Source organism: Pelophylax lessonae (genome assembly GCF_965119305.1).
Source record: "Pelophylax lessonae genome assembly, chromosome: 1".
NCBI lineage: Eukaryota > Metazoa > Chordata > Amphibia > Anura > Ranidae > Pelophylax > Pelophylax lessonae.
The window spans coordinates 122,618,984-122,633,457 of NC_138768.1; the positions used below are offsets into that span (position 1 = coordinate 122,618,984).

Here is a 14,474-nt window from a genome sequence, read left to right on the forward strand (position 1 = left end):
GTGCCATATATTAGTGCCACCCCATCAGTGCCTCCTCATCACTGCTCATCAGTGCAGGATAAAACGTATCTATTTACAGAATTTTATAACATAAACAAAATAACTTTTTTTTTTTTTCAAACTTTTCTGTCTTTTTTTATTTGTTTAGTAAAAAAGAAAAAACCTTGCGGTGATCAAATACCACCAAAAGAAAGCTCTATTTGTGGGAAAAAAATGACATAAATTTGGTTTAGGTACAGTGTTGTCATTCAAAATGCAACAGCGCTAAAAGCTATAAATTGGCCTGGGCAGGAGGGGAGAAAAGTGACCGGTATTTAAGTGGTTAAACACTGCCATTTTTTTTTTTTTTTAGGGAAGCGTGAGATCAATGTTATCTTTTTTTTTTTTTTTGTTAATCGAATGATTTCAAAGATAGCGGAGAGATCAGGGGTCTTATAGACCCCAGATGTCTCCATAAAGAGGACCTGCCATGCTTTGTTTTAAAAATAAAATAAATATATATATTTTTGTTGTGCCTCTGTCCACCCGTGCTCATGCCAGAGGCGGACGCAGGGCAGCCATCAAGGGGGGACAGCCCATACACATGTAGGGGGCCCGGGCATCCTGAGGGGCCCAGCCGCTCAGCAGGGTCAGGAGATGGGAAGAGCACCTGCCCTTGGTGCATTCTTTCCATGTGGGTGCAGGGGCGCTGCGAGGCCCTGGGGAATGTTGGTGGTCAAGCCTTGGGGGCCCAGGCCTAAAGCTTTGTAAGGGGCCCCGAATTTTCTGATGGCTGCCCTGGGCGGACGCATACGTAGGTCGCACATGCATTTGTAAAAAGTCTTCTCACCACACGTGAGGTATCCTCACAAACGTTATAGTGAGAGGAATAATTCTAGCACCAGACCTCCTTTGTAACTCTAAACTGGTAATCTGCAAAAAATGTTAAAGCATCGCTTTAAGTTTTAAAGTATTGTATTCGCAATTCCACGAGCGTGTGCAATTTTATTGCATGACATATTAGGTATCTATTTTCTTGGGATAGCATTATATTTTATATCTTACCAAATATTGGGTTATATATTGTGTTTTGCTGACTTAAAATGAATGTGTATTTTTTTTTTTTTTAATTGTATGACAAACCGCTGCGCAAATACTGTGTGACATAAAAAATAGCAACAACCACCATTTTATTCACTGGGACCTCTGCTGAAAAAATAATTTATAACGCTCGAGGGTTCTCAGTAACTTTGTAGCAAAAAAATATTTTTACATGTAAACAAAGTGTCAGAATAGGCCCGGTGTCTGTGTTCTGCCGAAAACTCCAACCTGCCAAAATCTCTAATTCACTGACTGCAAAAGAAAAATGTTATCAGGCACAGAGGGAGAGTATCTGTAAAATAAAGAATTGGGGCAAATCTTTGGGACTGAAATGACAAACGCCGGATGGAACGTGGAAAACATACAAAAGAATACAAAGCAGCGTCATTCAGCCGTTTGTAACTATGGCAACGGCAGCTTCTCTTTACAGCCACACACGTGGTCGTACGACCGGAAGTGTACCTGTCAGCGGACACACTCTGCGCTCTAGAGGGAACACCGGAACTTCTACCCATGCATAGTCCTGTCCTTTTTTCCTGGGTCAGCCATGTTTTCGTAGATAAAAGCTAAAACGTCTGGCAATGTAGAAATCACCAGAAATATGGCCGCCACTCCTGTTCTCTGCTGTGTGAGGCGATGTGTGTGTCATGTGGCGCTCGTTTCTCTGGCGGAAGTAGTGCAGTGGGCGGGGCGTAGTGTTAAATGCCGGTGGCCTTGTCAGGCAGGTGAAGGCTTAGCTGAGGAGGATGGAGGGTCCAGGTACTAGGGGGTCAGAGGTGAAGTCCCGGGCTAAGCAGTATGAGAAGCTGGAGTTCCTGGGAGAGGGACAGGTAAGTGCTCACAGCTCTGCTTCCAGTATATAAGGAGAGACCCCCATGCTGGGGGATAGGGCTGTGATAAAGAGGCCCTGTCCTTATTAAACCCACAACACTAAAATCAGCCTGTATATGCATTAAAGCATGCTTGTTATACTCACTGTGGAACCTAAGGGGTTAATCCTCTGTATTGTGTAAAAAGGCTGTTTGATCCTGTCTTCTCTGATCCTCCCCTTTCTTTATGGTCCCCAATCCATCTCCTGATAGAACGGAGCCTTGGAGTCACTCTGCATGGGCTCAGTTTGCTGTGTATTGCTAGAGAGTTTATTTTTTTTGCAAGGGTGTGTGTGATCAGTACAGGACCAATCAGCACTGTCCAGACTCATAAGACAGTCAGAGGAGAATGAAAGCTCCTCCTACAAGCTTTACCAACGCACTTTTATAGAAGTCACAAGACTGCTATATACTGCTGATGAGAAAACATATTTAGCAGTTTATATTTACTAAAATAATTGCCTCCATGTTCTGTGTATTGTGGGAGACCAGATCAGTGTTGCCAACCCCCCGGAGTGAAATTTACTGGCATAAAGCCAAACTTTTACGGACGGCACCAATTTTTTACTGGCACTGCAAAAATGTACATAAAATAGCCACTTTCAGTGCTAAACCGTGCAAATATGAATAATTAAACTATAAACATGTAGATAGTGCTATTAGCAATGTGTTTAAGTTAAGTTGATTTAAGGGGGGAACTCTGATGTAAGCGGGTGCACCATTTAGGAGATATTTACAGTGAAAACTGCCAATGACATCATCAGCGCAGGCGCTCTGAAGGAACGGCCACCCATGCCGTTCCTTCAGAGCTCAGTGCCGTGAATGGCGGCTCCCGCGCGCAGGCGCGGGAGTGATGTAATCGCGCCTCCGGCCAATCAGATGGCCGGAGGATGCTAACCCGGAAGCAGGACGGCCGGACATGTCGCCGTCCTGTCGCTGAGGTGGCGGCACGGCGGGGGCTTCGTTTTAAGGTAAGTACTTCATGAGCTAGTATGCGATGCATACTAGCTCATTATGCCTTTCTCTTTACAGGGCTTTTTTTTTCCTTGTTTTTTTGGGGGACTTTACTTCCTCTTTAAGCTACAATGTAAAACAATTTTTCAGCAAGCATTAGGCTTTTAAATTAAAGTTATTCTCTGGGCATTGTTAAACCACTTTCCCAATTTAAAAGCCTAATGATTGCTGGAAAATGGTTTTACATTGTAGCTTAAAAGCTCCTTTCTAATACAATACATTGTCTTCAGCTCTGACATTGCCAGAGGCAGAGCAAACATTCTTTTTAGTAAAATAAATGACTGAAATATACATTAACCCAGGTCCATCCCATCTACACAAACTAAATCTATCTGCTGCATTATGTGTTAAACACAGGCAGTTGAAGTTCAGCTAAACACATAATGCAGCAGATAGATTTAGTTTGTGTAGATGGGATGGACCTGGCTGGCTGGCTGAACAGCGAAGACTTTATCTGACCGACCTGTGCCTGCCTGAGCTGGTGTCCATGATGACTCCCTCTGTGACTGTGGATGGATGTGATGATGTCCGTCGTCTCCGTCCTGCAGCACAGTCAACACTCCGGCACCACGACACAAGGCTCCATATTCTGCTTTCCGCCTGCTCAACTGCAGCTTGGGGCTCCTGCTTTTTTAAATTCTGGCGCCTGGCGGTGGTGTGGCGGCCGGGAAATGCGCCATGACATCATCCGCACTCAACTCGAGTCGTGGCGGCGGCGCGCCTTATCACAAGTAGGCGTGCCGCAGAGCTTCTGACAGCAGCCAGACCCACCCCCCTGGCCAGGGTACCGCCCGCCCGCCCGCCCGCTCGCTCGGCTGAATCCAGATTCCAGGAAATGACAGATCGGATCATCTCGGGCATTTCCGGAACTGCACATGCGCAGTTCCGAACCCAGCCGATCGCAGCCATTTGTCACGGGCACTTTTCTCCTGCTACGGGCATTTACAGGCCCTGATTTTACAGGCTGTCCGTAAATATACGGACGGTTGGCAACACTGGACCAGATATAGTGAATGCAGGGTCCTGGGTTTATTAACACTAAGAGAAGACCCATTATAGTGCCCGCTAACTCAGGGCTCTCCTCCGCATTGTAGGGTTAAGGCAGGGGTGTCAAACTCCACTTCCATCGGGGGCAGCATTATGTTTTCCCTCCAAAGGGCCGGTTATATCTGTAAGATTAGATGTTCAGAACACCCCATGCCCCCTTACATCACAATGCTCCCCCTTACCAGAGGGTGGATCTGGGAAGAAGTGCAGGGTCTGGAGGAGAACCAGAGAAGGGCTGGAGTCAGCTTCCAGAGTCTGCTGAATGCTGAGACCAGGGGAGGCAGAGACAAGGTGGTGTTGCGGCTTCACAGAGAGGTGCAGGATCTGTAGGAGGAGTTCTGCCCTCCTCTCTTGAGACGGACTGCTGAGGAGGAGGGGGGGGCAAAGACGAGCCTTTCTGCAGCTGCACAGAGTACTGCAGGATCTGGCAAAGGAGTTCTGTCCTCTCTGCTGCCAACTACAGAGAAAAGGTGGGGGCAGAGACAAGGGGGCTACCACAGCTGCATGAGAGGTGCGAGGGCCACATGAAATGTCCTGGGGGGCTGCATTCGGCCCGCGGGCCTTGTGTTTGACACCTGTGGGTTAAGGTATAGTCCACTTTTGTATCTATGTTTCCTGTTACCAAGGCTGTGCCAACCATGAGACCAATGGAGGTGGTCTGAGGTCATACAGAACACCAGTCCCTGCAGAGGCACTGAGCAGGGTAGGGGTACATGTACTGCAGCCATGATGCTTTGCTTCACACACCCCTCTGTTGCTTTCAATCGACTACATTATTCGCAACCGTGTGTAGTGTGGCAATCAAGGGGTTAAAGCAGACATCAAGGAGGCAATACAACGGGAATTGCCCTTCGAGGAGCAAAGCGTGTGTAAACAAGTTCTTGCCAGCTCTTGACTTGTATTGATTAGCATCACCCCCCTCTGAGAAGCGGTCTGCAGTGAATCGCTTTTCAGAGACTGTTTGACAGGTGGCTGGGAGGTGTCCTCTCCTTGCTGCTGTTTTAACCCTATAAAGCCTGTCTAGAAATCCTGAGCATCTGGAGTGCCACTAAACTATGTCTGAAAAGTGATCCGCTGCAAATTGCTTTTTAGGGGGTTTCTACAGTCCTGCCGCATGCCTGAAAGAGATCTTACTGTATGGGGTGCAGTGTTGTCACCCTCAAATGTTGCTTTACAAGCATGGCAAAGTAACACCCTCAGATTGATTTTTTTTTTTTTTTCTAGTGTCAAACTAGATGGGAATTGAACTAGGGGGTCCCCTATCTTCATTTTAAGTCCTTGAGATGATAGTGGCGAGTCGGGTTCAGTTTGTATTATGTTTTTGTCTTCTGGTTTTGTTCTTGCCACTTTTTTTTTTTACCAGTAACTGAGATATCTAGTGCATCTTTTTTCTTTTTTAGTTTGCTACAGTCTACAAAGCAAGGGATAAGATCACCGACAAGATTGTTGCAATAAAAAAGGTTAGTGTGGTTTTATTATTCCAGTATATAGGGTAATTAGAATATTCTGTTCAGATTTAAAATTGAATGCAAGTTTATATCTGATTGGTAATGCAGCATTTATACCGCAATGTGTGTGGTGCCGGTAAAGATTGGTATCATTTTCAAAGACCAGTATGGCCAAAGCTTTTTGGTTCTACTTCTCCTATGGCTCACAGGAGTGTAGTTCATTCTGCACTCTTGTGACCCATTTTTCAGCTGACAGTGGGCTAAAGCCTGCTGTATACTGACGTCACCCGGTCGGTCTAGGCTGGGGAAAGCTCCTGACTTTTCCACTGAGAGACTGAGCCAGCCCCTTCTGCCTCCTCCACAGCCCAGCTCTTCAGTGAGCACTGGAGGGGCAGCGCGGAGAGCCAGTGACTTATAGTCACAGCTCAGAGCAGAGGGAAGAACTAAGTGATCAGCGGTGTTAATTGCTCAGTTCTCAGTGCAAAGACAGTGGGGGGACAGATACAGAATCGGATCGAAGCTGCATCCGTGTGTGTGAGTGATAAATGTATACATACAATTTTTCCCAAGTCATCCTTCTGGACAGTCACATGAGAGATAGGCTCCTCCTCCTGCAGGAAACACTAGCACAGATAGGTTTTAATAAGGCCACCCAACGGCTGCCCCTCAGTTCTCGTTTTCTGTCCTTCAAGTAGCGGTAGCAGTACTCGGTAGCGAACAAGCACGTAGCAGTCATGTGAAACGTGTCTACTGTCCTACCCTGCTGTACCTTGTACCACTCATGTGAATAAAGAACTTTTCTTCATTTGGTTCTGTGGTGGTGTGCGACCATTTTCTTCTTTCACACCTTCCCCCCCTCTGCCTGTAGCCAACTGGTGAGGCAACCAGTTCCAGGCTCCCTTGGGGGAGGGATGGAGGACACCCAGGGGAGAGCTCTGTGGTTTCTACAGGGCTCCCACCTCCCTTCTTTTGATTTCTCCTTGACATTCCTGCACCAGGGGGTGTGGTAGTAGTGGCAGGGGAAGGGGGTGCTTGGCTCCCCCCTCAAGGTTTTTTTTTTTTTTTTTTTTTTTTTTTTTCCCCACTCGCCCCTGCTTCAGGTCAAGTGAGGGAGTGTGAAGAGCCCAGAGGCACTTGCCAGCCGAAGGTCCTATGTTAAGCTGCCCGCCATCTATCCTACTCGGGCTCACTTGAGGGGCTTCAGGGAGCTGGGGATCTCTCGTGCAGCACACCAGGATCTGATCGGTGCGGCGGAAGTGATGGCACCACTACCGGATGTACTCTGGCGGCCATCTTGAGTAAGGGTAGAAATGCGGCCAGCACTGGGGAAGCTTCCTTTCCAGGGATTTTCCGGTGGCTAAATGAGGGGCGGATTCGGTCCCACCCCTCCCTCTCTACTTCCCCCTTCTATTATCCCTTATAGATAGGCCGTCCACAAGATGGCGGTGGTGCTTTTCAGGAGAGGCTGGTTAGTTCCCTCCCCTCCAGGCAGTCCTAATGGCGGAGGACCTAGCCCCCTGGCGCAGGACCTAGCCCCCTACCAGAGGCTGCAAAACCAGGCCCCAGCCTTACAATGGTAATTGGAGGGAAGGATATGGGTGGAGTACTGCCTTTGGTGGGCAGCTGCTTCGGGGAAGGGGGGGGGTGCCTTCCATGAATGTCTTAAGTCTGATAGATCCTCCCCTCGGTCTGTTTGTTTTTTATTTTTTATTTGTTTTGTTTTTTTTCTTGTTTTTAGCCCAAAACACAGGAAGCTGCAGAGGCAGTAGACAAAACAAATAAAAGATACTGCCGCACTTGCAGCGTAAAGATCTCCCCCAGATACCAACATATACAGGAAGTTCGGACCACCTATTCCTTTTGTGACCGGTTATATAGAGGTCTGCAGGAGATGGAAAACGGGTCCTTTCTGGTCCACCAATCTCTTAAAAGAATCCTGAACAAAGAATGGGAATGCCCGGAAAACGTATAGTTTTTCCTAAAGTCCTAAAAAGTTTTCCTTTTGGCATCCTGGCCAAATGCCCAAAATTGGACACATCTTTGGTAAGGGTTTCTAAGAAATCAGATTTTTCCTTTGAGGATATGGGTCTTCTGTAGGATCCATTGGATAAGAAAATTGATGTAACGCTAAGAAGGGTTTAAGAGGCAGAGGTGGCAGGATTTCAGCCTAACGTGGCTAATACCTGTGTAGCCAGGAATGTGGCTTTTTGGCTTTTACAACTCCTTGGTCATCTGGAAAAAGTCCCTGGCACGGAGGAAGCACTGGATTCCCTACTCTTGAGAGAAAAGGGAGTGGCGTATATGGCTGACGCCTCTTCAAAAGCTGTTAGGGTTTCTGCTTGCACCACATGTCTAATTAATGTGGCCAGAAGAGGCCTCTGGCTCAAGACCTGGGACAGGGACTACGTGTCAAAGAAAGAGTTCTGTAATATTCCCTTTGATGGTAGCTTACTGTTCGGTCCGGAGCTCGACAAAGTGTTGGCAAGGTCAGCCGACAAGCCCAAAGAATTCCCGTTCAAAAGAAAAGAGAAGCCGAAAATTTTTTTTCTTGTTCATCGCCCTAGTTTCTGCATAAACCCTTTCATCCTGCAGATAATCAAGGAAGGATACAGGTTAGAATTCATGACAAAGCCACCAACCAGCTTCCGTGTCTCGTGTCTCCCAGATTCACTACACTTAAGGAAAGCAATGGAGGTAGCTGTCACAGAGCTACTAAAAGATTGATCATAGAACTACATCCTTCTCAGCAAGTATTTGGTTTCTACCCCCAAGTTTTCTTTGGGAAAACATTGCCTAATCCTAAACCTTAAGGGCCTCAACCGGTCGATACAATACAGGAAGTTCAAAATGAAAACCATCTTCTCAGTGAGATCCTTCCTTCCAGAGGCGGCCTTTCTAGTAACCCTCGACCTGAAGGGTCGACCTGCCACATCCACCCAATGCAAAGAAATTTTCCCACTCCCTGCATTCACATGATTTGGTAGACCTCTGGAGGGAGTTACACCCAGCGGGCAATGATTATACAGATTATTCTCACCCCATCACTTTCATTCGGGATCACTCTTCCTGGGCCTATTTTGGGCCCATTTCTCCGATCAATATTGACATGAAAATTCTCACCAAGATCCCGGTTAATCGTCTGAACTCATTCCTTCCTAGCTTGATCAAAAAAGACTAAATCAGATTTGTACCACAGCGGCAGGCAGGAGACGCTATCAGACGAATTATACAGTTACAACTCCTTTCCCACCACCGCTCTGGAAACAATGCTTTTATCACTGGATGTGAACAAGGCATTTGACATTGTCATGGATTTATCTTCTATCTATGCTCTGCCATTATGGCTTTGGCACTTCCTTTTTAACCTGGCTGGCGGTGTTGTACAACTCCACCCCCCCAGGCTAAAAGTAAATATTGTGAGTTTGAATCTTCTCTCTCCCCCGATTAGGAGGTGTACTCGTCAGGGCTGTCCACTCTCACCGCTCCTATTCATTCTAGCCTTGGAACCCTTGGTGGAGGCGGTCCACTCTCATCCTGATATAAGAGGCATTGAAGTTACAGGTTCATAGATATCCTTATTTGCCGACAATATTTTGATGACCCTGACATCACCTAGAGCTTCTCTGCCCAACCAGCCCTTTTAGACACCTTTCCGTCCCTTTCAGGCCTGCGCGTTAACCCTACCAAGTCTAAGTTAACCTCTGACCTTCCGAACTAGACTCTTTGAAAACAGCCTTTCCTTTTCAATGGCTTACTTCCTTGCCCTATTTAGGAATTCAGTTCACCCCAAAGTATGAAGGACTATATCAGACCAACTTCCCACCTCTTTTTAGAAAATTGACTGACATGTTCTCCTCTTGGCCTCATTTACCATTGTCATGGTTTGGCAGGATCGCGGCAGTTTGTATGTCCGAAATTACTATTTCTCTGTCGCTCATTGACAGACGTAGTCCTTGTTGATTAATAAAAACTCAGTTATACTGCCCTCTACAGGAGTAGGACTAGACAGGAAAGAAAACGTTCTGGCCACACCCTAGGGGCAGTCCCAGAGGGTATATCCTCTCACTTCCTGCTACAGCAAATCAGTTTTTTTCTGTCTAGTTAGGAGTAAGGACCTAGATTCCTTGCTAGGATCTTCGGTCCTGGCAGGATTTTTTTTAGAAATACTTTTTTTAGACAGCTTTTGTTTTCTCCAGTGTTCCTGTGAGATCTTCAAGTAAGTACGCTGAAACTGGGCGACAGGCTGGATGTTGAGATCCAGTGGTCACCCCAGTTCAGCCTACGAGCGCGTGCAGGCCATAGCTCCGCGCTGGGTCGGCCGCGACATAGTCCCACTGGATGGGGACTGACCCTGCGAGTTAAACGTCTCGCCTGGACGCCAATGACCAACAGAGTCACGGCGTCCGTATTGGTCGACAGCCCCCCCACCCCGGTGGATAGGGGTTCTGTCAGGAGTTGGCGCCCGCCTGGTTCCAGTATGGTGAGTAGAATGTTCCCCCTCTCCCCCTGTCGGGTTTGTTGGGGACGCGGGCCCCTCTCTGGGATGGTCGGACACTCAGTTTCTGGGTCTCCCCTCTATCCTATAACAGGTCACAGATCCCCCAATTTGAGTGTGATTTTTGTGAATAGAAACCAGGAAGCTTGGTTTGGGAGCTAACTATCTAAAGTCACTATATGACTGCAAGGGTGACTGAAGTCAGTGGCAGACTACTAAAGGGCATTACTATTGAGGTATAGAGGTATCCTACCTGTCTAGTGTGTACACAGGCCGATGCCTATGCCTGAGTTACTGCAGCCACAGATCGCCATCCCTCCAGAAAGCCTGTCACTTCCACAGGCCGCACAGCCTCCCGCAGGCCGAGGACACCTCCCGCAGGCCGAGGCACTCCCATAGGCCGCACAGGCCGAATGCACACCTCCCGCAGGCCGCTGCTAGCTTGCAAGCTGCCGCTATCCTACACAGGCCGCCGCCATTTTCCTGCAGATCGCACGAGGCCGCCATATTGGCGTAGCCTCGTGTCTCCAGCATGGGGGCGGCCATGGTTGAGGTGACCAAACACCTTGTGGAGTAATTGGGAGGCGCCGGAAGGCGTGTAAAGGGGCGGAGCCGCCTCCTTGGCCCAGGGAAAGCAAGCCAAAGACTTCCTGTCTGTAACAGACAGTGCTGGAAGCAGGTTGATAAGAAACTTCTGTGCATCAGGTGAGCCTTGGGGGTCTCTCTCTCTTTCTTTCTCTCTTCTCTCTTTCTCTCTCTTTCTCTCTCTTTCTCTCTCTTTCTCTCTCTTTCTCTCTCTTTCTCTCTTTCTCTCTCTTTCTCTCTCTTTCTCTCTCTTTCTCTCTTTCTCTCTCTTTCTCTCTCTTTCTCTCTTTTTCTCTCTTTCTCTCTCTTTCTCTCTCTTTCTCTCTCTTTCTCTCTCTTTCTCTCTCTTTCTCTCTCTTTCTCTCTCTTTCTCTCTCTTTCTCTCTCTTTCTCTCTTTCTCTCTCTTTCTCTCTCTTTCTCTCTCTTTCTCTCTCTTTCTCTCTCTTTCTCTCTCTTTCTCTCTCTTTCTCTCTCTTTCTCTCTCTTTCTCTCTCTTTCTCTCTCTTTCTCTCTCTTTCTCTCTCTTTCTCTCTCTTTCTCTCTCTTTCTCTCTCTTTCTCTCTCTTTCTCTCTCTTTCTCTCTCTTTCTCTCTCTTTCTCTCTCTTTCTCTCTCTTTCTCTCTTTTTCTCTCTTTTTCTCTCTTTTTCTCTCTTTTTCTCTCTTTTTCTCTCTTTTTCTCTCTTTTTCTCTTTCTCTTTTTTTTCTCTCGTCCAAGCAGGCACACTGAGGGGCGCTACTGCGCTGGGGGACTAAGTTAAAAAAAAAAGATGTTTTTTTTTCTTGCAATTTTTTTGTGTTTGCTGGCAAGTGTCTTGTTACATGAACCCTGCCACACATGTATCCCCACCTGATCCCCTCAGGGTGGCCGCAGGACCCCACTTGTGATGATGCATTATCAGCAGTTTTGGAGTCTTTGGTATCCCGGGTGGAGGTAGCCTGTCAGGGACGGGGGTCAAGAAGAGCGACCCCCACCTACCCCTATGTCATCTGATACCTCAGATACGGATTCTGAGCTGGTCATTGCAGTCCCTTTTCTGGGGTTGTTATCTCAGGTACGGTCTCCTCAGACAGTTAGGAGGACGCTTCTGCCTCCGCCATAGCACAAGAAGCGTTGGTGGAAGCACTAGTTGTGTCTGTCCGGGAAACCTTAAATCTTGAGGTTACACCGGCAGAGGTAGCTGAGACTCATATTCCTTTTTTGGTACTAGCAAGCCTACCAAAATGGTGAAGGGTTTCCCTTGCCCAAATAGGGTCGTCCGTAAATGAGCCCTGCTATTTCCAAACGCATGGCTAGGCGCTATCATTTTGAGGAATCCCTAATTACAAAGATGAACGGTACCACCAATAGTGGACTCACCGATTTCCAGACTAAATAAAGCCACTGTTATCCCGTTGGATTGACAGAATGGGCCCCACCCATCTCTAGGGTGGGGGGACGTCTTCACCGGTTTCCGGATAAAGGGCTTTCCAGAATTCTGGATAAAGGGGTTCGCAAGGTCATATGGTCGGGATACAAGATCGAGTTTCGATCACTTCCACCGTTGCGATTCTTCCCTTCCAATAGTCGACATCCCCGGGTCGCTTAAAAGCTTTGCGGGGGACAGCTTAATACAACAAGCAGTGGTAGTTCCCATTCCTTGGAGTTCTAGTCAAACTTGTTCACAATGCCCAGGAAAAAGGGCTAGGTGTGTCCAATTCTGGTCTTGGAAGAGATGGAGTCCATCCATACAGTGGTGGCCTCCCTGCATCAGGGGGATTTCCTGGCGTCCATAGACATTTAGGATGCCTATCCTTATATCCCCATCTTCGCAGGACATCAGCATTTTCGTTGCTTTTCCCAAAGATCATCCCTGGTTCCCACCAGGAGACTGAACTATCTGGGCCTAATTTTGGATACATCCTTGGCAAGAGTGTTTCTCCATGCGGAGAAACTCCAGAAGATTCAGTCAATGATTCGGATGTTGCTGTCCGTCAACTGGTTGGGATTGATGGTCGCCTCTTTAGAGGCAGTACTGTTTGCCCAGTCTCATACCCGAATTCTCCAAGGAGGAGATTCTTCCCATATGGAATCGGAATCCCGATTCCCTGGACAATCGGATCCGATTGAGTGAGCGGACCAGAGAGGCTCTGGTCTGGTGGCTTCGGTCTCCGATGCTCAGCCAGGGGAAGTCATTTCTTCTGATAAATTCAAGGTTACCGATAAATGTGTTTAAACTGAGAGCGATCAGACTTTGTCTGATTTACTGGACCGAGCAGCTCCAGGGCAGCCCGGTTCGGTTCCAATCGCACTATGCCACGGCCATGACTTAGGTCGATCACCAAGGGGCACCAAGAGTGCCCTGGCGGCCATAGAAGTGGCCAACATTCTTATTGGGGGAACAGTTCTTCCAGTTCTCTCCGCGATATTTATCACGGGGGTGGACAGGCAGATTATTTCAGCCGTCAGATTCTGGATCAAGAGGAATAATCTCTTCATCCAGAGGTATTTCACCAGCTGTCCCTTCATTGGGGCACCCCGGATATGGATCTGTTGGTAGGTTGGCTCAACAGGGCTCGCACCCGCGATCCTCTAGCGGACGCAGCAGACGCGCTGAACGGCCTGTAAAGGCAGTATCGGCTACTATGTCTTCCCCCCCCCCCCCCCCCCCTCTCAAATTGCTGCTGAGATTCCTCCGCAGGACAGAGGTGGAGGGAACTCCAGTTATTCTGGAAATTCCGAGCTGGCCTCGTCAAGCCGGGTACGCCGACTTGGACAGGCTAGTCGCGGACGCTCCTTGGAGACTTCCTCTCAGGGAGGATCTGCGGTCTCAAGGACCGATCTTCCATCGTGCTTTACAGTCGCTGGTTTTAATGGCCTGGCTATTGAGACCCAGGTACTGAAGGACAGAGGGTTGTCAGCTTCAGTTATTCCTACTCTAATTAAAGCAAGGAAAGCGACTTCCAGCAAAGTCTATTATCGCACATGGAAGACTTATATCGAGTGGTGTGAATCTTTGGAATTTCCCCCACGTACCTATTCGGTGACCCGAATCTTGGCTTTTCTGCAAAAGGGGGTTGAGCAGAAACTATCCTTGAGCACTATCAAGGGTCAGGTTTCAGCGTTAGCAATCTTCTTTCAGAAGCCTTGGGCTACTCATTCCTTGGTGTCCAGGGGGTGCGGCACTTGGCTCCGCCAGTGCGCGCGCCCTTACCGCACTGGGATCTTAATTTGGTGTTTGTCGGTTCTTCAGAAACCTCCCTTTGAAAATCTCAGGGAGATTCCCTTGCTTACATTATCCCAGAAGGTGGCCTTCTTGGTGGCTATCACTTCTGCACGCAGGGTGTCAGAACTGGCTGCATTATCATGCCATTCCCCATATCTAGTGGTTCATAGGGATAAGGTAGTTCTTCATCCGAAGCCATCCTTTTCTTCCTAAGGTGGTTTCAGATTTTCATCTGAATGAAGATATTGTGCTACCTTCCTTGTGTCCTAAGCCCAATCATCCTCAGGAATATGCGTTGCATTCCTTGGATGTGGTTCGGGCAATCAGGGTATACCTGAAGACTACGGAATCGTTCCGTAAGACAGATTCACTTTTTGTGATCACGGATGGCCCCAGAAAGGGGTTGCCTGCATCTGCCACGACTATCTCCAAATGGATTAGACAGACGGTGGTACAGGCTTATTCTATTAAGGGTCGGAATCCTCCGTTCCCTGTTAAGGCGCACTCCACTCGAGCGCTCAGTACTTCCTGGGCCTACCGCCATCAGGCGTCAGTGGTCCAGGCGTGCAAGGCGGCTACCTGGTCGTCGGTTCATACCTTTTACAAAATTTTATAAAGTTGATGTGATGGCATCGTCAGATGCCTCATTTGGCCGCAAGGTTTTGCAGGCCGCAATTTGAGGAGACCGGTGGTCTACCTCGAGGGTTTTTTTTTCCGTTGGAATTTCAGTT

General features: G+C 48.0%; 1 protein-coding gene across 1 annotated transcript in view; it reads left to right on the forward strand.

Moving 5' to 3' along the window:
- The first annotated feature begins 1,690 nt into the window (after positions 1–1,690).
- CDK7 (cyclin dependent kinase 7) overlaps positions 1,691–14,474 on the forward strand; it is a 44,015-nt gene continuing 31,231 nt past the window's right edge. Inside the window, exons 1-2 of the mRNA XM_082268504.1 lie at positions 1,691–1,910; positions 5,411–5,470. Coding sequence (XP_082124630.1) covers positions 1,827–1,910; positions 5,411–5,470 — 144 coding nt within the window. The 5' untranslated portion in view covers positions 1,691–1,826. The remainder of the gene's footprint in view (positions 1,911–5,410; positions 5,471–14,474) is intronic.